This window comes from Gallus gallus, chromosome 36 (genome assembly GCF_016699485.2).
Source record: "Gallus gallus isolate bGalGal1 chromosome 36, bGalGal1.mat.broiler.GRCg7b, whole genome shotgun sequence".
NCBI classification, from domain to species: domain Eukaryota; kingdom Metazoa; phylum Chordata; class Aves; order Galliformes; family Phasianidae; genus Gallus; species Gallus gallus.
In genome coordinates this window covers 73,858-101,827 of record NC_052567.1, presented here as the reverse complement: position 1 = coordinate 101,827, position 27,970 = coordinate 73,858, and the positions used below count along the sequence as shown (strand labels likewise).

The 27,970-nt window shown below is 60.5% G+C and overlaps 1 protein-coding gene across 1 annotated transcript; it reads left to right on the top strand.

The window, feature by feature from the left end:
- Positions 1-471: 471 nt before the first annotated feature.
- On the top strand, positions 472-27,964 carry LOC121108149 (polyserase-2-like). The gene is made up of 10 exons (XM_040655047.2): positions 472-692; positions 5,702-5,734; positions 7,128-7,296; positions 9,714-9,991; positions 15,831-15,997; positions 19,056-19,275; positions 21,940-22,087; positions 24,566-24,798; positions 26,235-26,368; positions 27,827-27,964. The coding sequence occupies exons 1-10, from the start codon at positions 629-631 to the stop codon at positions 27,947-27,949; spliced, it is 1,569 nt and encodes a 522-aa protein (XP_040510981.1). The 5' UTR covers positions 472-628; the 3' UTR covers positions 27,950-27,964.
- Positions 27,965-27,970: the final 6 nt, after the last annotated feature.

The following is a 27,970-nucleotide window of genomic DNA, read 5'->3' as shown; positions in this document are numbered from 1 at the left end:
AACCCCAATTTTTGGCTCTCACTTTGGTGGAGAAGCCCCAATTTTGGGGTCTCATTTTGTGGGCAGAAACCCCAATTTTGGGGTCTCATTTTGGGGTGAGAAACCCCAATCTTTGAGCCCTCACTTTTGGGGAACCCCCCCCACCCCCCCCTCCCCCCCCCCCACCCCCAATAACGTCATCCAACCCCTCCAACAGCCCTCACTTTGGGGTCCCCCCCCCTCCCCCTCCCCCAAAACCTCCACCCCCTCCTTTTTGGGGTAACCCCCCCCCTAAACCCCCCCCATCCCCCACCCCCCCCCATCCCCCCCCTTTTTTTTTCCCCTCCAAGAAGGAACACCCCATAACCGCAACCCGGGTGTGGCAATGAAGGGCTGGATGATGTCACCCCTCAAACGCCGTCACCCCATTTCCCCTCCCCGCACCCCCAAAACCCCATCCCTCCCCCCATCCCCCCCCCCCCCCATCCCCCACTTCCCCTGCAGCGGGGTCGGATTTAGGATCCGTGCTGTGGAACGGCGACGGACGGACGGACAGACAGACGGACGGACATACAGACAGACAGACAGACATACAGACATACAGACATACAGACAGACGGACAGACGGACGGACGGACGGAGCCCTTCCATGGCCACGCACGGCCCGAAGCTCCTCTGCGTACCTCCGTGGGTCGCCGCCCTCCTCCTGTGGGGTGAGGGGAACCCGTGGGGACCCCGAGGGGACGGGGGGGGGGGGGGGGGTTGAAAAGGGGGGGGTCTTATGGGGGGGGAGGGGTCCTATGGGGGTCCTATGGGGGTCCCTGGGGGAGTGGGGGGTCCTATGGGGGTCCTATGGGGGTCCCTAAGGGGGAGGGGGGGGTCCTATGGGGGTCCTATGGGGGTCCCTAAGGGGGAGGGGGGGGTCCTATGGGGGTCCTATGGGGGTCCCTAAGGGGGAGGGGGGACCTATGGGGGTCCTATGGGGGTCCCTAAGGGGGAGGGGGGGTCCTATGGGGGTCCTATGGGGGTCCCTGGGGGAGGGGGGTGAAAGGGGGGGGGAGGGGTCCTATGGGGGTCCTATGGGGGTCCCTAAGGGGGAGGGGGGGGTCCTATGGGGGTCCTATGGGGGAGGGGGGTCCTATGGGAGTCCCTGAGGGGGAGTGGGGGGTCCTATGGGGGTCCTATGGGGGTCCCTGGGGGAGGGGGGCGAAAGGGGGGGGGAGGGGTCCTATGGGGGTCCTATGGGGGTCCCTAAGGGGGAGGGGGGGGTCCTATGGGGGTCCTATGGGGGTCCCTAAGGGGGAGGGGGGGGGTCCTATGGGGTCCTATGGGGGTCCCTAAGGGGGAGGGGGGGGGTCCTATGGGGGTCCTATGGGGGTCCCTGGGGGAGTGGGGGGTCCTATGGGGGTCCCTAAGGGGGAGGGGGGGGTCCTATGGGGGTCCTATGGGAGTCCCTAAGGGGGAGGGGGGGGTCCTATGGGGGTCCTATGGGGGAGGGGGGTCCTATGGGAGTCCCTGAGGGGGAGTGGGGGGTCCTATGGGGGTCCCTAAGGGGAAGGGGGGGACCTATGGGGGTCCTATGGGGGTCCCTGGGGGAGTGGGGGGTCCTATGGGGGTCCCTAAGGGGGAGGGGGGGGGTCGTATGGGGGTCCTATGGGGGTCCCTGGGGGAGGGGGGTGAAAGGGGGGGAAGGGGTCCTATGGGGTCCCTAAGGGGGAGTGGGGGGTCCTATGGGGTTCCTATGGGGGTCCCTAAGGGGGAGGGGGGACCTATGGGGGTCCTATGGGGGTCCCTAAGGGGGAGGGGGGGGTCCTATGGGGGTCCTATGGGGGTCCCTAAGGGGGAGTGGGGGGTCCTATGGGGGTCCTATGGGGGTCCCTGGGGGAGTGGGGGGTCCTATGGGGGTCCCTGAGGGGGAGGGGGGGGTCGTATGGGGGTCCTATGGGGGTCCCTGGGGGAGGGGGGTGAAAGGGGGGGGAGGGGTCCTATGGGGGTCCTATGGGGGTCCCTAAGGGGGAGGGGGGGGTCCTATGGGGGTCCTATGGGGGAGGGGGGTCCTATGGGAGTCCCTGAGGGGGAGTGGGGGGTCCTATGGGGGTCCTATGGGGGTCCCTAAGGGGAAGGGGGGAGTCCTATGGGGGTCCTATGGGGGTCCCTGGGGGAGTGGGGGGTCCTATGGGGGAGGGGGGTCCTATGGGAGTCCCTGAGGGGGAGTGGGGGGTCCTATGGGAGTCCTATGGGGGTCCCTAAGGGGGAGTGGGGGGTCCTATGGGGGTCCTATGGGGGTCCCTGGGGGAGTGGGGGGTCCTATGGGGGTCCCTGAGGGGGAGGGGGGGGTCGTATGGGGGTCCTATGGGGGTCCCTGGGGGAGGGGGGTGAAAGGGGGGGGGAGGGGTCCTATGGGGGTCCTATGGGGGTCCCTAAGGGGGAGGGGGGACCTATGGGGGTCCTATGGGGGTCCCTAAGGGGGAGGGGGGACCTATGGGGGTCCTATGGGGGTCCCTAAGGGGGAGGGGGGGTCCTATGGGGGTCCTATGGGGGTCCCTGGGGGAGGGGGGCGAAAGGGGGGGAAGGGGTCCTATGGGGTCCCTAAGGGGGGGGGGGGGGTCCTATGGGGGTCCCTGGGGGAGGGGGGGGAAAGGGGGGGGAGGGGTCCTATGGGGGTCCTATGGGGGTCCCTAAGGGGGAGGGGGGGGGTCCTATGGGGGTCCTATGGGGGTCCCTAAGGGGGAGGGGGGGGTCCTATGGGGGTCCTATGGGGGTCCCTGGGGGAGGGGGGCGAAAGGGGGGGGAGGGGTCCTATGGGGGTCCCTAAGGGGGAGGGGGGGGTCCTATGGGGGTCCCTAAGGGGGAGGGGGGACCTATGGGGGTCCTATGGGGGTCCCTAAGGGGGAGGGGGGGTCCTATGGGGGTCCTATGGGGGAGGGGGGGTCCTATGGGAGTCCCTGAGGGGGAGTGGGGGGTCCTATGGGGGTCCTATGGGGTCCCTGAGGGAGGTGGTGAAAGGGGGGGGGGGGTGAAAGGGGGGAGGGGGGAGGGGTCCTATGGGGGTCCCTGAGGGGGAGGGAGGTCCTATGGGGGTCTTATGGGGGTCCCTGAGGGAGGGGGGCGAAAGGGGGAGGGGGGGTCCTATGGGGGTCCCTGGGGGGTGGGGGGGTCCTATGGGGGTCCCTGAGGGGGAGTGGGGGGTCCTATGGGGGTCACTAAGGGGGAGGGGGGGGTCCTATGGGGGTCACTAAAGGGGAGGGGGGTCCTATGGGGGTCCTATGGGGGTCCCTGAGGGGGAGTGGGGGGTCCTATGGGGGTCACTAAGGGGGAGGGGGGTCCTATGGGGGTCCTATGGGGGTCACTAAGGGGGAGGGGGGGGTCCTATGGGGGTCACTAAGGGGGAGGGGGGTCCTATGGGGGTCCTATGGGGGTCCCTGGGGGAGTGGGGGGTCCTATGGGGGTCCTATGGGGGTCTCTAAGGGGGGGGGGGGGGGGGGGGGCCTATGGGGGTCCCTGGGGGGGAGGGGGGGTCCTACTGGGGTCCCTGAGGGAGGGGGGCGAAAGGGGGGGAGGGGTCCTATGGGGGTCCCTAACGGGGGGGGCGAAAAGGGGGGGTCTTATGGGGGGGGAGGGGGGGGAGGGGTCCTATGGGGGTCTCTAAGGGGGAGTGGGGGGTCCTATGGGGGTCCTATGGGGGTCCCTGAGGGGGAGGGGAGTCCTATGGGAGTCCCTGATGGGGGGGGGGGGGGGGGGTCCTATGGGGGTCCCTAAGAGGGAGTGGGGGGTCCTATGGGGGTCCTATGGGGGTCCCTAAGGGGGGGGGGGTCCTATGGGGGTCCCTAAGGGGGAGGGGACCCCAATATTTCCCCAGAACCCCCCAACGTCCCCCCCAAGGCCCCCCCAGTGCCCCCAGGACCCCCCAGTGTCCTCAAAGTGACCCCAATATCCCCCCCAATATCCCCCCCCAGAACCCCCCAATGCCCCCCCAGGGCCCCCCCAGTGCCCCCAGGACCCCCGAATGTCCCTAAAGTGACCCCAATATCCCCCCCAAACCCCCCACTGCCCCCCCAGGACCCCCTAATGTCCCCAAAGGGACCCCAATATCCCCCCAGAACACCCCAGTGTCCCCCCCAAGGCCCCCCCAATGGCCCCAGGACCCCCCAATGTCCCCAAAGGGACCCCAATATCCCCCCCAGAATACCCCAATATCCCCCCCAGAACCCCCCAATGTCCCCAAAGGCACCCCAATATCCCCCCAGAACCCCCCAATGTCCCCCCCAAAGCCCCCCCAATGTCCCCAAAGGGACCCCAATATCCCCCCCAGAACCCCTCACTGCCCCCCCCAGGACCCCCCAATGTCCCCAAAGGGACCCCAATATCCCCCCAGAACCCCCAAATGTCCCCGAAGGGACCCCAATATCCCCCCAAAACACCCCAATGTCCCCCCCAAGGCCCCCCCAATGCCCCCAGGACCCCCAAATGTCCCCAAAGGGACCCCAATATCCCCCCCAGGACCCCCTAATGTCCCCAAAGGGACCCCAATATCCCCCCAGAACTCCCAAATGTCCCCGAAGGGACCCCAATATCCCCCCAGAACCCCCCAATGTCCCCCCCAAAGCCCCCCCAATGTCCCCAAAGGGACCCCAATATCCCCCCCAGAACCCCTCACTGCCCCCCCCAGGACCCCCCAATGTCCCCAAAGGGACCCCAATATCCCCCCAGAACACCCCAATGTCCCCCCCAAGGCCCCCCCAATGCCCCCAGGACCCCCCAATGTCCCCAAAGGGACCCCAATATCCCCCCAGAACCCCCAAATGTCCCCGAAGGGACCCCAATATCCCCCCCAGGACCCCCCAGTGTCCCCAAAGTGACCCCAATATCCCCCCCAGAACCCCCCACTGCCCCCCAGGACCCCTCAACGTCCCCAAAGGGACCCCAATATCCCCCCCAGAACCCCCCAATGCCCCCCCAATGCCCCCCCAGTGCCCCCTGGACCCCCCTAATGTCCCCAAAGGGACCCCAATATCCCCCCAGAACCCCCAAATGTCCCCAAAGGGACCCCAATATCCCCCCAGAACACCCCAATGTCCCCCCCAAGGCCCCCCCAATGCCCCCAGGACCCCCCAATGTCCCCAAAGGGACCCCAATATCCCCCCAGAACCCCAAAATGTCCCCGAAGGGACCCCAATATCCCCCCCAGAACCCCCCACTGCCCCCCCCACTGCCCCCCCAATGCCCCTAGGACCCCCCAATGTCCCCAAAGGGACCCCAATGCCCCCCAGGGCCCCCCCAGTGCCCCCAGGACCCCAGAATGTCCCTAAAAGGACCCCAATATCCCCCCCAAAACCCCCCAAAGCCCCCCCACTGCCGCACCAGGACCCCCCAATGTCCCCAAAGGGACCCCAATATCCCCCCCAGAACCCCCCACTGCCCCCCCAGGGCCCCCCAATGTCCCCGAGGGGACCCCATTATCCCCCCCCCAACCCCCCCCCCCCAATGCCCCCATGAGGACAGACAGACAGACAGACAGACAGAGGGACGCTGTGCGTCCACCCCGACCGGTCCGACAGGAAATTCGGGCGTCCCAACCCCAAAAACACAGCGCCTATGGGGCCGGATGGGGGCGGCGCACCTTTGGGGTCCCATTTAGGGGGCGGGGGGGGGAGGGGGGGGGTCCTCCGTTCGGTGTCCCCCCCAAATTGGGGTCATAACCCCTCCTATCCCCCCCCTATAGGCGCATACGTTTGGGCTGTTCCCTCCGGCCCAGGTAAGGGGGGGGAACCCCAATATCGGGGTCCTCATTTTTGGGGTGAAAAGCTCCCATATTGGGGTCCTTCGGGGGGGGAGGAGGGGGGAGAAACGGGGAAAAACCCATTTTGGGGGGGGGAGAAAGGCCAATATTGGGGTCCTTTGGGGTGAAAATGACAATGTTTGGTTCAAATCTGGGGGGGAGAACCCCAAAATCTGTGCCCCTTTTTTTGGGGGGGGGAACCCCAATATCGGGGTCTTCGTTTTTGGGGTGAAAAGCACCAATATTGGGGTCCTTCGGGTGGGGGGGGGGAGAAATGGGGGGAGGAAATCCCACTATTTCAGGCCAGTTTTGGGGGGGGGGGAACCCCCCAATATTGGGGTCCATTTTGGGGGGGAAAGTTCCGATGTTGGGGGTTCGTATTTGGGGTGGGAAAAACCCCATATGGGGGTATGGAAGGGGTTGAGGAACTCGAGGCTCATTTTGGGGAGAACCCCCCCCCAATATTTAGGTCCAATTTTGGGGGGGGGCGGGGGGGGGACGGACCTCAATATTGGGGTCTTCGCTTTTGGGGTGCGGGGATTGTAGGGTGACCAAAAGCCACCCCGAACCGTTGGCCCCATAACGCCCCCGAACCCCATCACGGTGTTGCAAACCTTTCCTTCCTGGTGTCACAACAGCGGAACGCAATGGGGGGATATGGGGTGGAGGAGGGGGGGGGGGGTTGGGGGGTGTCACCCCTTTCCTGACCCCATAACAAAGAGGCTCTTCGGGGTGGGTTTGGGGTGGGTTTGGGGTGGATTTGGGGGGGGGTTGAGGGTCTATGGGGTGGATTTGGGATGGCTTTGGGGTGGCTTTGGGGCTCTTTGGGGTGGATTTGGGGCTCTTTGGGGCTCTGGGGGGTGGAATTGGGGTGGGTTTGGGGTGGATTTGGGGCTCTTTGGGGTGGAATTGGGATGGCTTTGGGGCTCTTTGGGGTGGATGTGGGGCTCTTTGGGGCTCTTTGGGGTGGATTTGGGGTGGAATTGGGGTGGATTTGGGGCTCTTTGGAGTGGATTTGGGGCTCTTTGGGGCTCTTTGTGGTGGATTTGGGCTCTTGGGGACTCTTTGGGGTGGCTTTGGGGCTCTTTGGGGTGGATTTGGGGTGTCCTTGGGGTGTATTTGGGCTCTTTGGGGTGTCTTTGTGGTGTATTTGGACTCTTCAGGGCTCTTTGGGGTGGCTTTGGGGTGGCTTTGTGGTGTATTTGGACTCTTTGGGGTGTCTTTGTGGTGTATTTGGGCTCTTGGGGGCTCTTTGGGGGGGCTTTGGGGCTCTTTGGGGTGGATTTGGGGTGGATTTTGGGCTCTTGGGCTCACAAAGTGGGGCTGTGGGGGAGGGGGCGGGGGGCAGTTACACCCCAATATCCCATAGAGCTCGAATGTGGACAACAACACGATCGGGGTCGCGTGGTGGGGGGCAGCGCCGCCCGCCCCGGGGAATGGCCGTGGCAGGTCAGCCTCCAGCTATGGGGTCAGCATTTCTGTGGGGGAACCCTCGTCGCCCCACAGTGGGTCCTATCGGCGGCTCACTGCTTCCAAGGGTGAGTTCTGGGGGTGACCCGACCCGAAACTGGGGGGTTTGGGGAGGTGGGGGGGGGAGGGGGGGAGGAAAGGGGGTGATTGGTTTCCATGATCCCATTGGGAAGTCTTTGGGATACCCTTCGTGGACCCTCGTTGAGCTTTTTGGGTCGCTTAGAACCTCACTGGGCCACCCAGATCCCTGTTGGGTCGTCTAGAACCTCACTGGGTCATCTAGAACCTCTTTGGGTAATCTAGAACCTCACTGGGTCATCCAGAACCTCTTTGGGACACCTAGAACCTCTTTGGGTCATCTAGAACCTCAATGGGACATCTAGAACCTCATTGGGTCATCCAGATCCCCATTGGGCCACCTAGAACTCGATTAGGCCACCCAGAACCTCACTGGGCCACCCAGATCAATATTAGGTCATCTAGAACCTCTTTGGGTCATCCAGATCCCCATTGGGTCACCTAGAACTCGATTAGGCCACCCAGAACCTCACTGGGCCACGCAGATCAATATTAGATCATCTAGAACCTCTTTGGGTCATCCAGATCCCCATTGTGCCACCTAGAACACCATTAGGCTGCCCAGAACCTCACTGGGCCACCTAGATCCCTGTTAGGTCATCTAGAACCTCATTGGGTCATCTAGAACCTCTTTGGGTCATCCAGATCTCCATTGGGCCACCTAGAACTCGATTAGGCCACCCAGAACCTCACTGGGCCACCCAGATCCCTGTTGGGTCATCTAGAACCTCTTTGGGTCATCTAGATCCCCATTGCGCCACCTAGAACACTATTAGGCCACCCAGAACCTCACTGGGCCACCCAGGTCCCTGTTGGGTCATCTAGAACCTCTTTGGGTCATCTAGATCCCCATTGCGCCACCTAGAACACTATTAGGCCACCCAGAACCTCACTGGGCCACCCAGGTCCCTGTTAGGTCATCTAGAACCTCTTTGGGTCATCTAGAGCCTCACTGAGCCACCTAGATCCCCATTGGGGCACCTAGAACTCTATTAGGCCACCCAGAACCTCGCTGGGCCACACAGATCCCTCTTGGGTCATCTAGAACCTCTTTGGGTTGTCTAGAACCTCTTTGGGTCATCCAGATCCCCATTGGGCCACCTAGAACTCTATTAGGCCACCCAGAACCTCACTGGGCCACCTAGATCTCTGTTAGGTCATCTAGAACCCCATTGAGCCGTCCAGAACCCCACTGGGCCACCCCAAATCCTCACTGGGCCAACCAGAACTCGGTCGGGACACCCAGAACCCCATTGAGAAACCTAGAACCCTACAAGGCCCTCTAGAACCCCATGGAGCCACTCAGAACCCCACTGAGTCACCCCAAATCCTCACTGGGCCACCCAGAGCCCCATAGAGAAACCTAGAACCCTACGAGGCCCTCTAGAACCCCATGGGGCCACCCCAAATCCTCACTGGGCCACCCAGAACCCCATAGAGAAACCTAGAACCCTACAAGGCCCCCTAGAACCCCATGGGGCCACCCCAAATCCTCACTGGGCCACCCAGAACCCCATAGAGAAACCTAGAACCCTACGAGGCCCTCTAGAACCCCATGGGGCCACCCCAAACCCTCACTGGGCCACCTAGAAACCCTTTGAGAAACCTGGAACCCTACGAGGCCCTCTAGAACCCCATGGGGCCACCCCAAACCCTCACTGGGCCACCCAGAACCCCATAGAGAAACCTAGAACCCTATAAGGCCCTCTGGAACCCCATTGGGCCACCCCAAATCCTCACTGGGCCACCCAGAACCCCATAGAGAAACCTAGAACCCTACGAGGCCCTCTAGAACCCCATGGGGCCACCCCAAATCCTCACTGGGCCAACCAGAACTCGGTCGGGACACCCAGAACCCCATAGAGAAACCTAGAACCCTACGAGACCCTCTAGAACCCCATGGGGCCACTCAGAACCCCACTGAGTCACCCCAAATCCTCACTGGGCCACCCAGAGCCCCATAGAGAAACCTAGAACCCTACGAGGCCCTCTAGAACCCCATGGGGCCACCCCAAATCCTCACTGGGCCACCCAGAGCCCCATAGAGAAACCTAGAACCCTACGAGGCCCTCTGGAACCCCATTGGGCCACCCCAAATCCTCACTGGGGCCACCCAGAACCCCATTCTAGGCCCAGAACCTCACTGGGCCACCCAGAACCCGATCGGGACACCCAGAACCCCATTGAGAAACCTAGAACCCTATGAGGCCCTCTAGAACCCCACTGGGCCACCCAGAACCCCATAGGGCCACCCTAAATCCTCACTGGGCCACCCAGAACCCCATAGAGAAACCTAGAACCCTACGAGACCCACAGACTCCACCACCCCCAGGGATCCTTACCCCCCATAACCCCCCCTTAACCCCCCGGATCCCGACGTGACCCCAACATCCCATCCACCCCACAGCCCTAACGGGAGCAGAGCCGACCCTACAGCCTGGAGGGCGGTTGTGGGGCGGCTCCGACTTCGGGATTCCGGAGGTCAGGAGAGGGCGGTGACGGCCGTGGTGCTCCACGAGGGCTACCGGAGGGTGGAGGGCGGCCATGATTTGGCACTGATCCGCCTGGAGACCCCCGTGAGCCTCGGGAGCAGAGCGGGGATCATCTGCCTCCCCAAACCCCGATACCCCTTCGCCTTCGGGACCCCCTGTTGGATCACCGGCTGGGGGAACGTGGCGGAGAACGGTGAGAGCCCACGGCTTGGGATGGGCTGGGTGGGGGGCGTCGGGGTCCCACAGGGCTTCATTGGGGTCGTTGGGGTCCCACAGATCTTCATTGGGGTCATTGGGATCCCAGAGATGTTCATTGGGGCCGTTGGGATCCCATAGATATTCATTGGGGTCATTGGGATCCCAGAGATGTTCATTGGGGTCATTGGGATCCCATAGATATTCATTGGGGTCATTGGGATCCCAGAGATGTTCATTGGGGTCATTGGGATCCCATAGATTGGGATGGGGGGGTGGGGGGCGTCGGGGCCCCGCAGGGCTTCATTGGGGTCGTCGGGATCCCATTGATGTTCATTGGGGTCATTGGGATCCCATAGATTGGGATGGGGTGCTTGGAGGGCGTTGGGATCCCAGAGATTGGGATGGGGTGGGTGGGGGGCGTCGGGGTCCCGCAGATCTTCATTGGGGTTGTTGGGATCCCATTGATGTTCATTGGGGTCATTGGGATCCCAGAGATTGGGATGGGGTGGGTGGGGGGCGTCGGGGTCCCGCAGATCTTCATTGGGGTCGTCGGGATCCCATTGATGTTCATTGGGGTCGTTGGGATCCCATAGATTGGGATGGGGTGGGTGGGGGGCGTCGGGGTCCCACAGGGCTTCATTGGGGTCATTGGGATCCCATTGATGTTCATTGGGGTCATTGGGATCCCAGAGATGTTCATTGGGGCCGTTGGGATCCCATAGATATTCATTGGGGTCATTGGGATCCCAGAGATGTTCATTGGGGCCGTTGGGATCCCGTAGATATTCACTGGGGTCATTGGGATCCCATTGATGTTCATTGGGGTCATTGGGATCCCAGAGATTGGGATGGGGTGGGTGGGGGGCGTCGGGGTCCCGCAGGGCTTCATTGGGGTCGTTGGGATCCCACAGATCTTCATTGGGGTCATTGGGATCCCAGAGATGTTCATTGGGGCCGTTGGGATCCCATAGATATTCATTGGGGTCATTGGGATCCCAGAGATGTTCATTGGGGCCGTTGGGATCCCGTAGATATTCATTGGGGTCATTGGGATCCCATAGATGTTCATTGGGGTCATTGGGATCCCAGAGATTGGGATGGGGTGGGTGGGGGGCGTCGGGGTCCCGCAGGGCTTCATTGGGGTCGTTGGGATCCCACAGATCTTCATTGGGGTCATTGGGATCCCAGAGATGTTCACTGGGGCCGTTGGGATCCCATAGATATTCATTGGGGTCATTGGGATCCCAGAGATGTTCATTGGGGTCATTGGGATCCCATTGATGTTCATTGGGGTCGTTGGGATCCCATAGATTGGGATGGGGTGGGTGGGGGGCGTCGGGGTCCCACAGGGCTTCATTGGGGTCGTCGGGATCCCATTGATGTTCATTGGGGTCGTTGGGATCCCAGAGATGTTCATTGGGGCCGTTGGGATCCCATAGATATTCATTGGGGTCATTGGGATCCCAGAGATGTTCATTGGGGCCGTTGGGATCCCGTAGATATTCATTGGGGTCATTGGGATCCCATAGATGTTCATTGGGGTCATTGGGATCCCAGAGATTGGGATGGGGTGGGTGGGGGGCGTCGGGGTCCCGCAGGGCTTCATTGGGGTCGTTGGGATCCCACAGATCTTCATTGGGGTCATTGGGATCCCAGAGATGTTCATTGGGGCCGTTGGGATCCCATAGATATTCATTGGGGTCATTGGGATCCCATAGATTGGGATGAGGTGGGTGGGGGGCATTGGGATCCCACAGATCTTCATTGGGGTCGTTGGGATCCCAGAGATGTTCATTGGGGCCGTTGGGATCCCATAGATTGGGATGGGGTGGGTGGGGGGCGTCGGGGTCCCGCAGGGCTTCATTGGGGTCGTCGGGATCCCATTGATGTTCATTGGGGTGGTTGGGATCCCATTGATGTTCACTGGGGCCGTTGGGATCCCATAGATATTCATTGGGGTCATTGGGATCCCAGAGATGTTCATTGGGGTCATTGGGATCCCATTGATGTTCATTGGGGTCGTTGGGATCCCAGAGATTGGGATGGGGTGGGTGGGGGGCGTCGGGGTCCCGCAGATCTTCATTGGGGTCGTCGGGATCCCATTGATGTTCACTGGGGTCGTTGGGATCCCAGAGATGTTCATTGGGGCCGTTGGGATCCCATAGATATTCATTGGGGTCATTGGGATCCCAGAGATGTTCATTGGGGTCATTGGGATCCCATTGATGTTCATTGGGGTCGTTGGGATCCCATAGATTGGGATGGGGTGGGTGGGGGGCGTCGGGGTCCCGCAGATCTTCATTGGGGTCGTCGGGATCCCATTGATGTTCATTGGGGTCGTTGGGATCCCATAGATTGGGATGGGGTGGGTGGGGGGCGTCGGGGTCCCGCAGGTCTTCATTGGGGTCGTTGGGATCCCATAGATGGGGATGGGGTTAGTGGGGGGCATTGGGGTCCCGCAGATCTTCATTGGGGTCGTTGGGGTCCCATAGATATTCATTGGGGTCATTGGGATCCCAGAGATGTTCACTGGGGTTGTTGGGATCCCATAGATGTACATTGGGGTCGTTGGGGTCCCATAGAATGGGATGGGGTGGTTGGGGGTCATTGGGATCCCACAGCACCCCATAGGAGCCCCCCACAGCACCCCATAGGAGCACCCCATAGCACCCTACTGCAGCCCCACCCTACCCCATAGCCGCCCCACAGCAGCCCATAGCAGTGCCCCATAGCAGCGCCCCATAGCCCATAGCAGCACCCATAGCCCATAGCAGTCCCCATAGGCCCATAGCAGCCCCCACAGCCGCACCCCATAGCCCATAGCAGCCCCCATAGCCCATAGCAGTCCCCATAGCTGCACCCCATAGCCCATAGCAGCGCCCCATATCAGCCCCCATAGCCCATAGCCGCACCCCATAGGCCATATCAGTGCCCCATAGCCCATAGCAGTGACCCATATCCCATAGCAGCCCCCATAGCCGCACCCCATATCCCATACCAGTGCCCCACAGCCCATATCAGCCCCCACATCCCATATCAGCCCCCATAGCCGCATCCCATAGCCCATAGCAGCGCCCCATAGCAGCCCCCATAGCAGCGCCCCATAGCCCATAGCAGCCCCCATAGCCCATATCAACGCCCCATATCAGCGCCCCATAGCAGCTCCCATAGCCGCACCCCATAGGCCATATCAGCACCCCACGGCCCATAGCAGCACCCCATAGCCGCACCCCACAGCCCATAGCAGCACCCCATAGCAGCGCCCCATAGCCCATAGCAGCCCCCATATCCCATATCAGCGCCCCCATAGCCGCACCCCACAGCCCATATCAGTGCCCCATAGCCCACAGCAGCGCCCCATATCAGCCCCCATAGCCCATAGCAGCCCCCATAGCCGCGCCCCACAGCCCATATCAGCCCTTATATCCCGTATCAGCGCCCCATATCAGCGCCCCATATCCCATATCAGCCCCCATAGCCCATATCAGCCCCCATATCCCACATCAGCCCCCATAGCCGCACGCCACAGCCCATATCAGCGCCCCATAGCCCATATCAGCCCTCATATCCCATATCAGCCCCCATATCCCATAGCAGCACCCCATATCCCCTAGCAGCGCCCCATATCAGCCCCCATAGCCCATAGCAGCCCCCATAGCCGCACCCCACAGCCCAGAGCAGCGCCCCACAGCCCATATCAGTGCCCCATATCCCATATCAGCGCCCCATATCCCATATCAGCCCTCATAGCCGCACCCCACAGCCCATTGCAGCACCCCATATCCCATATCAGCCCCCATAGCCGCACCCCACAGCCCATAGCAGCGCCCCACAGCCCATATCAGCCCCCATATCCCATATCAGCGCCCCATATCCCATATCAGCCCCCATAGCCGCACCCCACAGCCCATATCAGTGCCCCACAGCCCATATCAGCCCCCATAGCCCATATCAGCCCCCATAGCCGCACCCCATAGGCCATAGCAGCACCCCATATCCCATATCAGCACCCCATATCCCATATCAGTGCCCCGTAGCCCACAGCAGCCCTCATATCAGCGCCCCATAGCCACACCCTATATCCCATATCAGCACCCCATATCCCATATCAGTGCCCCATAGCCCACAGCAGCCCCCATATCCCATATCAGCTCCCATAGCAGCACCCCATAGCCCATAGCAGCGCCCCACAGCCCATATCAGCGCCCCACAGCCCATATCAGCCCCCATAGCCGCACCCCACAGCCCATAGCAGCCCCCATATCCCATATCAGCTCCCATAGCAGCACCCCATAGCCCATAGCAGCGCCCCACAGCCCATATCAGCGCCCCACAGCCCATATCAGCCCCCATATCCCATAGCAGCCCCCATAGCCGCCCCCCATAGGCCATATCAGCGCCCCACAGCCCATATCAGCCCCCATAGCCCATAGCAGCCCCCATAGCCGCACCCCATAGGCCATATCAGCGCCCCATAGCAGCCCCCATAGCAGCCCCCATATCCCATATCAGCCCCCATAGCCGCACCCCACAGTCCATAGCAGCGCCCCATATCCCATATCAGCCCCATAGCCCATAGCAGCCCCCATATCCCATATCAGCCCCCATAGCCGCACCCCACAGCCCATAGCAGCGCCCCATATCCCATATCAGCCCCACAGTCCATATCAGCCCCCATATCCCATATCAGCCCCCATAGCCCATATCAGCCCCCATAGCCGCACCCCATAGGCCATAGCCGCACCCCATAGCCCATAGCAGCCCCCATATCCCATATCAGCCCCCATAGCCGCCCCCCATAGGCCATAGCCGCCCCCCACAGCCCGTATCAGCCCCCATAGCCGCCCCCCATAGGCCATATCAGAGCCCCACAGCCCATATCAGCCCCCATAGGCCATAGCAGCCCCCATAGCCGCACCCCATAGCCCATAGCAGCCCCCATATCCCATATCAGCCCCCATAGCCGCCCCCCATAGGCCATAGCCGCCCCCCACAGCCCGTATCAGCCCCCATAGGCCATAGCAGCCCCCATAGCCGCCCCCCATAGGCCATATCAGCGCCCCACAGCCCATATTGGCCCCCATAGCCCATAGCAGCCCCTATAGCCGCACCCCATAGCCCATATCAGCGCCCCATATCCCATATCAGCCCCCATAGCCACCCCCCATAGCCCATATCAGCACCCCATAGGCCATATCAGCGCCCCATAGCCCCCCCCCATAGCCCATAGCAGCCCCCATATCCCATATCAGCGCCCCATAGCCGCCCCCCATAGGCCATACCCGCCCCCCACAGCCCATATCAGCCCCCATAGCCCATAGCAGCCCCCATATCCCATATCAGCCCCCATAGCTGCCCCCCACAGCCCATATCAGCGCCCCACAGCCCGTATCAGCCCCCATATCCCATATCAGCCCCCATATCCCATATCAGCCCCCATAGCCGCACCCCATAGGCCATAGCCGCCCCCCACAGCCCATATCAGCCCCCATAGCCCATAGCAGCCCCCATAGCCACCCCCCATAGGCCATATCAGTGCCCCACAGCCCATATCAGCCCCCATAGGCCATAGCAGCCCCTATAGCTGCACCCCATAGCCCATATCAGCACCCCATATCCCATATCAGCGCCCCATAGCCCCCCCCCATAGCCCATAGCAGCCCCCATATCCCATATCAGCCCCCATAGCTGCACCCCATAGCCCATAGCAGCCCCCATAGGCCATAGCAGCCCCCATAGCCGCCCCCCATAGGCCATATCAGCGCCCCACAGCCCATATCAGCCCCCATAGGCCATAGCAGCGCCCCATAGCGCCGCCCCCCCCCTCCCCGCAGTGTCCCTCCCGGCCGATGAGCCCCTCCAAAAGGTGTCCCAGGACCTCCTGAGCCCCCCCATCTGCAACTGCCTCCACTCCAACCTGCGGCGCCGGGAGCTGATGAGGCCCGCGACCCCCGGCATGGTGTGCGCGGGGGGCAGCGCCGGGGGGAGGGGGGCGTGTCAGGTAATAAGGGGGGGGGGGGGGGGGGGATGGGGGGGATGGGGGGGATGGGGGGCGGGGGGCGTGTCAGGTAATGGGGGGGGTGGGGGGCAATGGGGGGATGGGGGGTTGTGGGGCAATGGGGTTATGGGGGGGGATGGGGGGGACGGGGGGCAATGGGGGGATGGGGAGATGGGGGGGATGGGGGGGGATGGGGGGATATGGGGGGCGGGGGGCGTGTCAGGTAATGGGGGGCATTGGGAGGATGGGGGGAATGGGGGGACATTGGGGGGATTGGGGGCAATAGGGGGATGGGGGGGATGGGGGGTGTGTCAGGTAATGGGGGGGGTGGGGGGAAGGGGGGGATGGGGGGGATGGGGGGAATGGGGAGATGGGGGCATTGGGGAGATGGGGGTATTGGGGGTATTTGGGGGGATGGGGGGCGGGGTTGTGTCAGGTAATGGGGGGGGCAATGGGGGGATTGGGGGGATGGGGGGCAATGGGGGGATGGGGATATTGAGGGGATGTGGGGGGGGGATATTGAGGGGATGTGGGGGGGATGGGGGCAATGGGGGGGTGGGGGGGTGGGGGGCGTGTCAGGTAATGGGGGGGGGATGGGGGGATGGGGGGGATGGGGAGGTGGGGGGGGATGGGGGGTTGGGGGTATTGGGGGGATGGGGGGGATGGAGGGGATGGGGGAGGATGGGGGGATGGAGGGGATGGGGGGGGATGGGGGGATATGGGGGGCGGGGGGCGTGTCAGGTAATGGGGGGGGTATGAGGGGGGTATGGAGGGGATGGGGGGGATGGGGAGGTGGGGGGGGTGGAGGATTTGGGGGGATGGGGGGGATGGGGGGTGTGTCAGGTAATGGGGGGGGTGGGGGGATGGGGGGCAATGGGGGGTGGGGGGGCATTGGGGGGATGGGGGGGATGAGGGGATGGGGAGGTGGGGGGGCATTGGGGGGATGGGGGGGATGGAGGGGATGGGGGGGGATGGGGGGATGGGGGGATATGGGGGGCGGGGGGCGTGTCAGGTAATGGGGGGGTGGGGGGGCATTGGGGGGATGGGGGGGATGGGGAGGTGGGGGGGGTGGAGGATTTGGGGGGATGGGGGGGATGGGGGGCGTGTCAGGTAATGGGGGGGTGGGGGGATGGGGGGGATGGGGGGCAATGGGGGGATGGGGGAGGATGGGGGGGGTGGGGGGGAAGGGGGGCAATAGGGGGATGGGGGAGTGGGGGGCAATGGGGTCATGGGGGGGCATTGGGGGGATGGGGGGATGGGAGACATTGGGGAGATGGGGGGGGATGGGGGGCATTATGGGGATGGGGGAGATGGGGGGCAATGGGGTCATGGGGGGGCATTGGGGGGATGGGGGGGAAGGGGGGGATTGGGGGGGATGGGGGTATTAGGGGGATGGGGGGGTGGGGGGATGGGGGGCAATGGGGGGATGGGGGGATATGGGGGGCGGGGGGCGTGTCAGGTAATGGGGGGGCATAGGGGGATGGGGAGAATGGGGGGATGGGGAGGTGGGGGGGTTCGGGGGGGATTGGGGGGAGGGGGGGGAGGGGGGGGATGGGGAGATGGGGGGGATGGGGGGCATTATGGGGATGGGGGTATTGGGGGGATGGGGGGGATGGGGAGGTGGGGGGGATGGGGGGGAAGGGGGTATTGGGGGGATGGGGGCATTGGGGTCTACGGGTCCCTGCGGGTCTCTATGGGGTCTCTATGGGGTCTCTGTGTGTCTCTATGGGTCTCTATGGGTCTCTATGTTCTGTATGGGTTCCTATGGGTTCCTGTGGGGCTCTATGAGTCTCCATGGGGTCTCTATGACTCTCTATGCTCTCTATGCCTCTCTATGGTCTCTATGACTCTCTATGGTCTCCATGGTCCCTCCGCCTCTCTATTGTTCCCTCCGCCTCTCTATGGTCCCTACGGCTCTCTATGGTCCCTCCGCCTCTCTATGGGTTCTATGACTCTCTATGGTCTCTATGGTCCCTCCGCCACTTTATGGTCTCTATGACTCTCTGTGGTCTATTAGGTCCCTCCACCTCTCTATGGTTCCCTACGCCTCTCTATGGTCCCTCCGCCTCTATATGGTCTCTACGGTCCCTCCGCCTCTCTACAGTTCCCTCTGCCTCTCTATGGTTCCCTCCCCTCTCTATGGTCTCTATGACTCTCTATGCTCTCTATGACTCTCTATGGTCTCTATGGTCCCTCCACCTCTCTATGGTCTCTATGACTCTCTATGGTCTCTATGGTCCCTCCGCCTCTCTATGGTCCCTCCGCCTCTCTATGGTCTCTATGGTCCCTCCACCTCTCTATGGTTCCCTCCACCTCTCTATGGTCCCTCTGCCTCTCTATGGTTCCCTACACCTCTCTATGGTTCCCCCCGCTACTCTATGGGCTCTATGACTCTCTATGGTCTCTATGGTTCCCTCCGCCTCTCTATGGTCTCTATGGTCCCTCCGTCTCTCTATGGTCCCTCCGCCTCTCTATGGTCTCTATGCTCTCTATGACTCTCTATGCTCTCTATGGTCCCTCCGCCTCTCTATGGTTCCCTACACCTCTCTATGGTTCCCCCCGCTACTCTATGGGCTCTATGACTCTCTATGGTCTCTATGGTTCCCTCCGCCTCTCTATGGTCTCTATGGTCCCTCCGCCTCTCTATGGTTCCCTCCGCCTCTCTATGGTCTCTATGGTTCCCTCTGCCTCTCTATGGTTCCTCCGCCTCTCTATGGTCCCTACACCTCTCTATGGTTCCCTCCGCCTCTCTACGATCCCTGCGCCACTCTATGGTCTCTATGACTCTCTATGGTCTCTATGGTCCCTCCACCTCTCTATGGTTCCCTCCGCCTCTCTATGGTCTCTATGGTCCCTACACCTCTCTATGGTTCCCTCTGCCTCTCTATGGTCTCTATGGTCCCTCCGCCTCTCTTTGGTTCCCTCCGCCTCTCTATGGTCTCTATGGTCCCTCCGCCTCTCTATGGTCCCTCCGCCTCTCTATGGTTCCCTCAGCGCTCCCTCACAGAGCGCCTCCATCCCTCCCCCCCCCCCCCCCCCCCCCCCCCCCCCCCCCCCCCAGGCGGACTCCGGCGGCCCGATTTCGTGCCTTTCGGGGGGCCGTTGGGTGCAGGCGGGGGTGCTGAGCTTCGCCGTGGGCTGCGGTCGGCCGAGCGGCCCCGTGTTGGCCACGGCGCTGGCGGAGCACGCCGGGTGGCTGCGGAAACACCTCCGGCCCTACGGGGCGTTCGTCGGGGCGACCACAGCGCCCCCACCCGGATTGGAGGACGGGAAGTGCGCCGGTGAGCGGCACGGGGGGCGGATCCCAACGGAGACTCGAAGCCCATTGGTGGCCCCATAGGGAACCCCAAAGCCCATTGGTGGCCCCATAGGGAACCCCAAAGCCCATTGGCGGCCCCATAGGGTACCCCAACGCCCATTGGTGGCCCCATACAGAACCCCAAAGCCCATTGGTGGCCCCATAGGGTACCCCAAAGCACATTGGTTTCCCATACAGAACCCCAAAGCCCATTGGTGGCCCCATAGGGAACCACAAAGCCCATTGGTTTCCCATAGAGGACCCCAAATCCCATTGGTGGCCCCATAGGGTACCCCAAAGCACATTGGTGGCCCCATAGAGAACCCTAAATTCCATTGGTTTCCCATAGGGAACCCCAAATCCCAATGGTGTTCCCATAGAGAACCCCAAATCCCATTGGTTTCCCATAGAGAACCCCAAAGCCCATTGGTTTCCCATAGGGAACCCCAAAGCACATTGGTGGCCCCATAGAGGACCCCAAATCCCATTGATTTCCCATACAGAACCCCAAAGCCCATTGGTTTCCCATAGAGGACCCCAAAGCCCATTGGTGGCCCCATAGAGAACCCCAAATCCCATTGGCGGCCCCATAGGGAACCCCAAAGCACACTGGTGGCCCCATAGGGAACCCCAACGCCCATTGGTGGCCCCATAGAGAACCCCAAAGCCCATTGGTTTCCCATAGGGAACCCCAAATCCCATTGGTGGCCCCATAGGGAACCACAAAGCCCATTGGCGGCCCCATAGGGAACCACAACGCCCATTGGTTTCCCATGCAGAACCCCAAATCCCACTCATATCCCCATAGAGAACCCCCAGTCCCAATGGTGTTCCCATACAGAACCCCAAAGCCCATTGGTGGCCCCATAGAGAACCCCAAAGCCCATTGGTTTTGCATACAGAACCCCAAAGCCCATTGGTGGCCCCATAGGGAACCCAAAAGCCCATTGGTGGCCCCATAGAGGACCCCAAACCCCATTGGTTTCCCATGCAGAACCCCAAATCCCACTCATATCCCCATAGAGAACCCCCAGTCCCAATGGTGTTCCCATACAGAACCCCAAAGCCCATTGGTGTCCCCATAGGGAACCCCAAAGCACATTGGTTCCCCATAGGGAACCCCAAATCCCATTGATTTCCCATACAGAACCCCAAAGGCCATTGGTGTCCCCATACAGAACCCCAAATCCTATTGGTGGCCCCATAGGGAACCCCAAAGCCCATTGGCGGCCCCATAGGGAACCCTAAAGCTCATTGGTGGCCCCATAGAGAACCCCAAATCCCATTGGTGGCCCCATAGAGGACCCCAAATCCCATTGGTTTCCCTATAGAAAACCCCAACGCCCATTGGTGGCCCCATAGAGAACCCCAAAGCCCATTGGTGGCCCCATAGGGAACCCGAAATCCCATTGGTTTCCCATACAGAACCCCAAATCCCATTGGTTTCCCATAGAGAACCCCAAAGCACATTGGTGGCCCCATAGAGGACCCCAAATCCCATTGGTGGCCCCATAGGGTACCCCAAAGCCCATTGGTGGCCCCATAGGGTACCCCAACGCCCATTGGTGGCCCCATAGAGAACCCCAAATCCCATTGGCGGCCCCATAGGGAACCCCAAAGCCCATTGGTGGCCCCATAGGGAACCCCAAACCCCATTGATTACCATATAGAGAACCCCAATCCCGAGGAAGACCCCCCCCAGAGCCCCCAATTTCGGGGTGCCGACCCCATAACCCCCCCCAGAGCCCCCAATTTCGACTTAGTGACCCCAATACCCCAACGAAGACCCCCCCAGAGCCCCCAATTTCGGGATGCCGACCCCACAACCCCCCCTGCCCCTCATTAAGACCCCCAATTTCGGGGTGCTGACCCCATAAACCCCCTCAGCCCCCCAATAGAGCCCCCCCCTTTTTGTCCCCCCAGGCTGCGGGATGCAGGGGGGCCCCCCACTTTCCCCCCCCACCCCCCCTCCCAGTTTCGGGGTGCCGACCCGTCAGCCCCCCAATGGAGCCCCCAATTTCGGCTTAGTGACCCCAATATCCCCATGAAGACCCCCCCAGACCCCCCAGTTTCGGGGTGCCGACCCCATAACCCCTCACAGCCCCCCATGAAGACCCCCAATTTCAGGGTGCCAACCCCATAAACCCCCCTGCCCCTCATTAAGACCCCCAATTTCGGGGTGCCGACCCCATAAGCCCCCCCCTTTTTGTCCCCCCCAGGCTGCGGGATGCAGGGGGGCCCCCACTTTCCCCCTCCACCCCCCCAATTTCGGGGTGCTGACCCCATAAACCCCCACACACACCCATTAAGTCCCCCAATTTCGGGGTGCCGACCCCATAAACCCCCCCGCCCCTCATTAAGACCCCCAATTTCGGGGTGCCGACCCCATAAGCCCCCCCCTTTTTGTCCCCCCAGGCTGTGGGATGCAGGGGGACCCCCCACTTTCCCCCCCACCCCCCCTCCCAGTTTCGGGGTGCCGACCCCTCAGCCCCCCAATGGAGCCCCCAATTTCGGCTTAGTGACCCCAATATCCCCATGAAGACCCCCCCAGACCCCCCAGTTTCGGGGTGCCGACCCCATAAACCCCCCCCCCCCCCGTAATTTCGGGGTGCCGACCCCATAAGCCCCCCCCTTTTTGTCCCCCCAGGCTGCGGGATGCAGGGGGGCCCCCCACTTTCCCCCCCGCCCCCCCATTGGCCGTGGGCCGTCAGCCTTCTCCTGCGGGGGGGGCGGCGCTGCGGGGGGGCTCTGGTGGCGGAGCGGTGGGTGTTGGCGGCCGCCCATTGCTTTATAGGGTGAGACCCCACCCCATTAATTATGGGGGGGGATTGGGGGGGCTGGGAGGGGTTGGGGGGGTCGTGGAGAGGGGGGAAAGGGGGGGGGGAGGGGGGAGAAATGGGGGGATTGGGGGGAGATGCGGTTGTTTGGGGGGGGTAATGCCGTTGTTTGGGGGGAAATCCTATTAATTTGGGGGGAAATCCTATTAATTTGGGGGGAAATCCCATTGTTTGGGGGGAGATCCCATTATTTGGGGGGAAAATCCCATTGTTTTGGGGGAAATCCTATTGTTTGGGGGGGAAATCCTATTAATTTGGAGGGAAATCCCATTGTTTGGGGGGAAATTCCATAGTTTTGGGGGGGGAAATCCCATTGTTTGGGGGGAAATCCTATTAATTTTGGGGGAAATCCCATTGTTTGGGGGGAAATCCTATTAATTTGGAGGCAAATCCCATTGTTTGGGGGGAAATTCCATAGTTTTTTTGGGGGGGAATCCCATTGTTTGGAGTGAAATCCTATTATTTGGGGGGAAATCCTATTAAATTGGGGGGAAACCCTATTGTTTGGGGGGAAATCCTATTGTTTGGGGGGGAAATCCCATTGTTTGGGGGGGAAATCCTATTGTTTTTGGGGAGATCCCATTGTTTCAGGGGGAAATCCCATTATTTGGGGGGGAAATCCTATTAATTTGGGGGGAAATCCTATTGTTTGGGGGGGAAATCCTATTAATTTGGAGGGAAATCCCATTGTTTGGGGGGAAATTCCATAGTTTTGGGGGGGGAAATCCCATTGTTTGGGGTGAAATCCTATTATTTGGGGGGAAATCCCATTGTTTGGGGGGGAGATCCCATTGTTTGGGGGGAAATCCTATTAATTTGGGGGGAAATCCTATTGTTGGGGGGGAAATCCTATTGTTTGGGGGAGATCCCATTGTTTCGGGGGGAAATCCCATTATTTGGGGGGGAAATCCTATTAATTTGGGGGGAAATCCCATTGTTTGGGGGGGGAATCCTATTGTTTGGGGGGAAGTCCTATTAATTTGGGGGGAAAAGCTATTGTTTGGGGGGAAATCCCATTATTTTGGGGGGAAATCCTATTGTTTGGGGGGGAAATCCTATTAATTTGGGGGGAAATCCTATTGTTTGGGGGGGGGATCCCATTATTTGGGGGGAAATCCCATTGTTTGGGGTGAAATCCTATTAATTTTGGGGGAAATCCTATTGTTTGGGGGGAAATCCTATTATTTGGGGGGGAAATCCCATTGTGTGGGGGGAAATCCTAATATTTGGGGGGGAAATCCCATTGTTTGGGGTGAAATCCTATTAATTTTGGGGGAAATCCCATTGTTTGGGGGGGAAATCCTATTAATTTGGAGGGAAATCCCATTGTTTGGGGGGAAATCCTATTATTTGGGGGGGAAATCCCATTGTGTGGGGGGAAATCCTAATATTTGGGGGGGAAATCCCATTGTTTGGGGGGAAATCCTATTATTTGTGGGGGAAATCCTATTATTTTGGGGGGGAAATCCTATTGTTTGGGGGGAAATCCTATTATTTGGGGGGAAATCCTATTGTTTGGGGGGAAATCCCATTATTTGGGGGAGAATCCCATTATTTGGGGGGAAATCCCATTATTTGGGGGGTAAATCCTATTATGTGGGGGGGAAACCCCATTGTTTGGCGGGATATCCCATTGTTTGGGGGGAAATCCTATTAATTTGGAGGGAAATCCCATTGTCTGGGGGAGGAGATCCCATTGTTTGGGGGTGGATCCCATTATTCTGGGGGGATTTATGGGATTTTGGGTTTCCTACGGGACTTTGGGGTTTCCTGGGGGACTTTGGGGGTTCCTATGGGGTTTTGAGGTTCCTATGGGATTTGGGGTTTCTTATAGGATTTTGGGGCTTCCTATGGGATTTGGGGTTTTCTACGGGAACTTTGGGGTTTCCTATGGGATTTGGGATTTCTTATAGGATTTTAGGCTTTTCTATGGGATTTTAAGCTTCTTATGGCCTTTAGGCCTTATGGGATTTGGGGTTTTCTACGGGAACTTCGGGGCTTCCTATGGGATTTGGGGTTTCCTATAGGATTTTGGGGTTACCTATGGGGCTTTGGGGTTTCCCATGGGGTTTTCAGGTTCCTATGGGGTTTTGGGGCTTCCTATGGGATTTGGGATTTCTTATAGGATTTTTGGGGTTTCCTATGGGATTTGGGGTTTCCTATAGGATTTTGGGGTTTCCTATGGGAATTTGGGGTTTCCTTTGGGGTTTGGGGTTTCTTATAGGATTTTGGGGTTTCCTATGGGGTTTTCTACGGGAACTTCGGGGCTTCCTATGGGATTTGGGATTTCTTATAGGATTTTGGGGCTTCCTATGGGATTTGGGGTTCCCTATGGGATTTTACACTTCTTATGGCCTTTAGGGACCCCCAGGCCCCCCGTTTGTGGGGTCTCTCTCCCCCCCCACCCCATAACCCCCCTCCCTTCCGTCCCTATAGGAACCAGGAGGCCGAAGAGTGGCTCGCTGTGACCCCAAATGGCCACCAACGCCGCGGCGCCCGCCTGGCCCTACACGGAGCCTTCGTGGCTGTGGGGCGCGGGAGGGACCTGGCCCTACTCAGCCTGGACGCCCCACTGCCTATAGGGCCGGAGCTGAGACCCCTTTGTCTGCCCTATAGGGACCACCGGAGGCCATTGGGGTCGCGGTGTTGGGCCACCATGGTGGCCAACGGTGGGTGCCGCCGACCCTAAAAGCGGGGAGGGGGCAACTCGAGGTCAACCCCTGCGGTGGTCCTAAAAGGGGGTGGCCCTATAGGTTGGAGGCCCCAAAGGTGGTGGCCCCAAAGGGGGTGGCCCTATAGGTTGGAGGCCCCAAAGGTGGTGGCCCCAAAGGGGGTGGCCCTAAAAGGTGGTGGCCCCAAAGGTGGTGGTCCCAAAGGGGGTGGCTCCATAAGTTGGTGGTCCCAAAGGTGGTGGTCCCAAAGGTGGTGGCCCTAAAAGGTGGTGGACCCATAAGTTGGTGGTCCCAAAGGTGGTGGCCCTAAAAGGGGGTGGTCCCAAAAGGTGGTGGCCCTAAAAGATGGTGGCCCTATAGGTTGGTGGCCCCAAAGGTGGTGGCCCCAAAAGAGGTGGCCCCATAAGTTGGTGGCACCAAAGGTGGTGGTCCCAAAAGAGGTGGCCCCATAAGTTGGTGGTCCCAAAGGTGGTGGTCCCAAAAGAGGTGGCCCTAAAAGGTGGTGGTCCCGAAGGGGGTGGCCCCAAAGGTGGTGGCCCCATAAGTTGGTGGCCCCAAAGGTGGTGGCCCCATAAGTTGGTGGTCCCAAAGGTGGTGGTCCCAAAGGGGGTGGTCCCAAAAGGTGGTGGCCCTAAAAGGTGATGGCCCCAAAGGTGGTGGTCCCAAAAGGGGTGGCCCCAAAGGTGGTGGCCCCATAAGTTGGTGGTCCCAAAGATGGTGGCCCCATAAGTTAGTGGCACCAAAGGTGGTGGTCCCAAAAGAGGTGGCCCTAAAAGGTGGCGGTCCCGAAGGGGGTGGCCCCAAAGGTGGTGGCCCCAAAGGTGGTGGCCCTAAAAGGTGGTGGACCCATAATTAGGTGGCCCCAAAGGTGGTGGCCCCATAAGTTGGTGGTCCCAAAGATGGTGGCCCCAAAGGGCAGTGGTTTTTGGGATCACTTTTGGGGTTCTCCGGACCTTTTTGGAGTCTTTTGGGTCACTTTGGGACATTTTGGGTCACTTTGGGGTTCTTATGACCATTTTGGGGTCACTTTGGGGTTCTTAGGTCCATTTTGGGGTCACTTTGGGTCTTTTGAGGTCGCTTTTGGGGTTCTTAGGTCCATTTTGGGGTCACTTTTGGGTCTTTTGAGGTCACTTTGGGGCTTCTTAGGTTCATTTTGGGGTCACTTTGGGTCTTTTGGGGTCGCTTTTGGGGTTCTTAGGTCCATTTTGAGGTCACTTTGGGTCTTTTGGGGTCGCTTTTGGGGTTCTTAGGTCCATTTTGGGGTCACTTTGGGTCTTTTGGGGTCACTTTTGGGGTTCTTAGGTCCTTATTGGGGTCACTTTGGGGCTTCTTAGGTCCATTTTGGGGTCACTTCGGGGCTTCTGAGGTCGCTTTTGGGGTTCTTATGACCACTTTGGGGTCACTTTGGGGCCCTGCCCCCATTGTCCCATTAGGCTCCGCCGTCCCCATGGGTCTGCTCAGCGTGGAGGTGACCCCAATGGATGACCCCAAACCCCATGGGGACATCGGGGACGGCACAGACGATACCTTCACTGCCACCGTCCCCAAAAACACCACCGCCTGCCAGGTCTGTGGGGTCTGTGGGGTCTGTGGGGTCTTTGGGGTCTCCATGTCCCATCTCGGGGTCCGTTTTTGGGGTCTGTGGGGTCCCCATGTCCCATCTTGGGGTCCGTCTTGGGGTCTGTGGGGTCTTCATGTCCCATCTTGGGGTCTATTTTGGGGTCTGTGGGGTCTTCTAGGACTGCCTTGTGGTCCCCATGTCCTATCTTGGGGTCCGTTTTGGGGTCTGTGGGGTCTCCATGTCCCATCTTGGGGTCCGTTTTGGGGTCTGTGGGGTCTCCATGTCCCATCTTGGGGTCCGTTTTGGGGTCTGTGGGGTCCCCATGTCCCATCTTGGGGTCCATTTTGGGATCTCTGGGGTCTCCATGTCCCATCTTGGGGTCCATTTTGGGATCTCTGGGGTCTTCTAGGGCTGCCTTGTGGTCCCCATGTCCTATCTTGGGGTCCGTTTTGGGGTCTGTGGGGTCTCCATGTCCCATCTTGGGGTCCGTTTTGGGGTCTGTGGGGTCTCCATGTCCCATCTTGGGGTCTATTTTGGGATCTCTGGGGTCCCCATGTCCCATCTTGGGGTCTATTTTGGGGTCTGTGGGGTCCCCATGTCCCATCTTGGGGTTTGTTTTGGGGTCTGTGGGGTCTCCATGTCCCATCTTGGGGTCTATTTTGGGGTCTGTGGGGTCTCCATGGGCTGTCTTGGGGTCCACTTGTCCTATCTTGGGGTCCATTTTGGGGTCTCTGGTGTCTTCTGGGTTCTTTGGGATCCCCATGTCCCATCTTGGGGTCCATCTTGGGGTCCATTTTCGGGTCTCTGGGGTCTTCAGGCTCTTCTGGGGTCTTTGGGGTCCCCATGTCCCACCTTGGTGTCCATTTTGGGGTCTCTGGGGTCCGTTTTGTGGTCTTTTGGGGTCTTCTGACATCTGTGGGGTCCTCATGTCCCATCTTGGGGTCCATTTTGGGGTCTCTGGGGTCTTCTAGGGCTGCCTTGAGGTCCCCATGTCCCATCTTGGAGTCCATTTTGGGGTCTTTGGGGTTTTTGGAGACACTTTGGGGTCCCCGAATCCCATCTTGGGGTCCTTTTCGGGTCTGTTTTGGGGTCTTTTGGGGCCACTTTGGGGTCCCCGTGTCCCATCGTGGGGTCCTTTTGGGGATTCTTAAGCCTTGTGGGGGATTTTTGGGTCACTACCGGATTTTTGGGGTCACTTTTGGGGTTATTAAGTCCCATTTTGGGGTCTTTTGGGGTCACTTCCGGGGCTTTCGGGGTCACTTTTGGGGTCATTTGGGATCTTCTGGGGTCGCTTTGGGGATTCTCGGGTCCCTTTGGGGACCGTTGGGTCACCATTGGCTTTTTGGGGTCAGTTTTGGGGGGTTTTGAGGTCCATTTTCGGGCCCCTTCCTCCCATTGGGGTCTTTGCAATGGGGCGATGTGGGGGGACCCCCTGAACCCCCACTTTTTTCGCCCACCCCACAGCCGGACGCGGGGTCCCCCCCTGGCGTGCGAGGAAGGGGGCATTTGGTTCCTGGAAGGGATCGCCACCGGGGGGGGCTGCGCTATGGGGCAGCCCCCGACCTTCACCGCCGCGGCCCTATATGAGAGGTGGATCTATGGGGTGAC

Excerpts from the sequence above, each read along its gene's own strand:
- LOC121108149 (XM_040655047.2), top strand. The coding sequence starts at position 629 with ATGGCCACGCACGGCCCGAAGCTCCTCTGCGTACCTCCGTGGGTCGCC. Across the intron at positions 22,088-24,565 it reads GCCGCCCATTGCTTTATAGG|GAACCAGGAGGCCGAAGAGT; the intron begins GTGAGACCCCAC and ends CCGTCCCTATAG. Across the intron at positions 24,799-26,234 it reads GGCCACCATGGTGGCCAACG|GCTCCGCCGTCCCCATGGGT; the intron begins GTGGGTGCCGCC and ends TTGTCCCATTAG.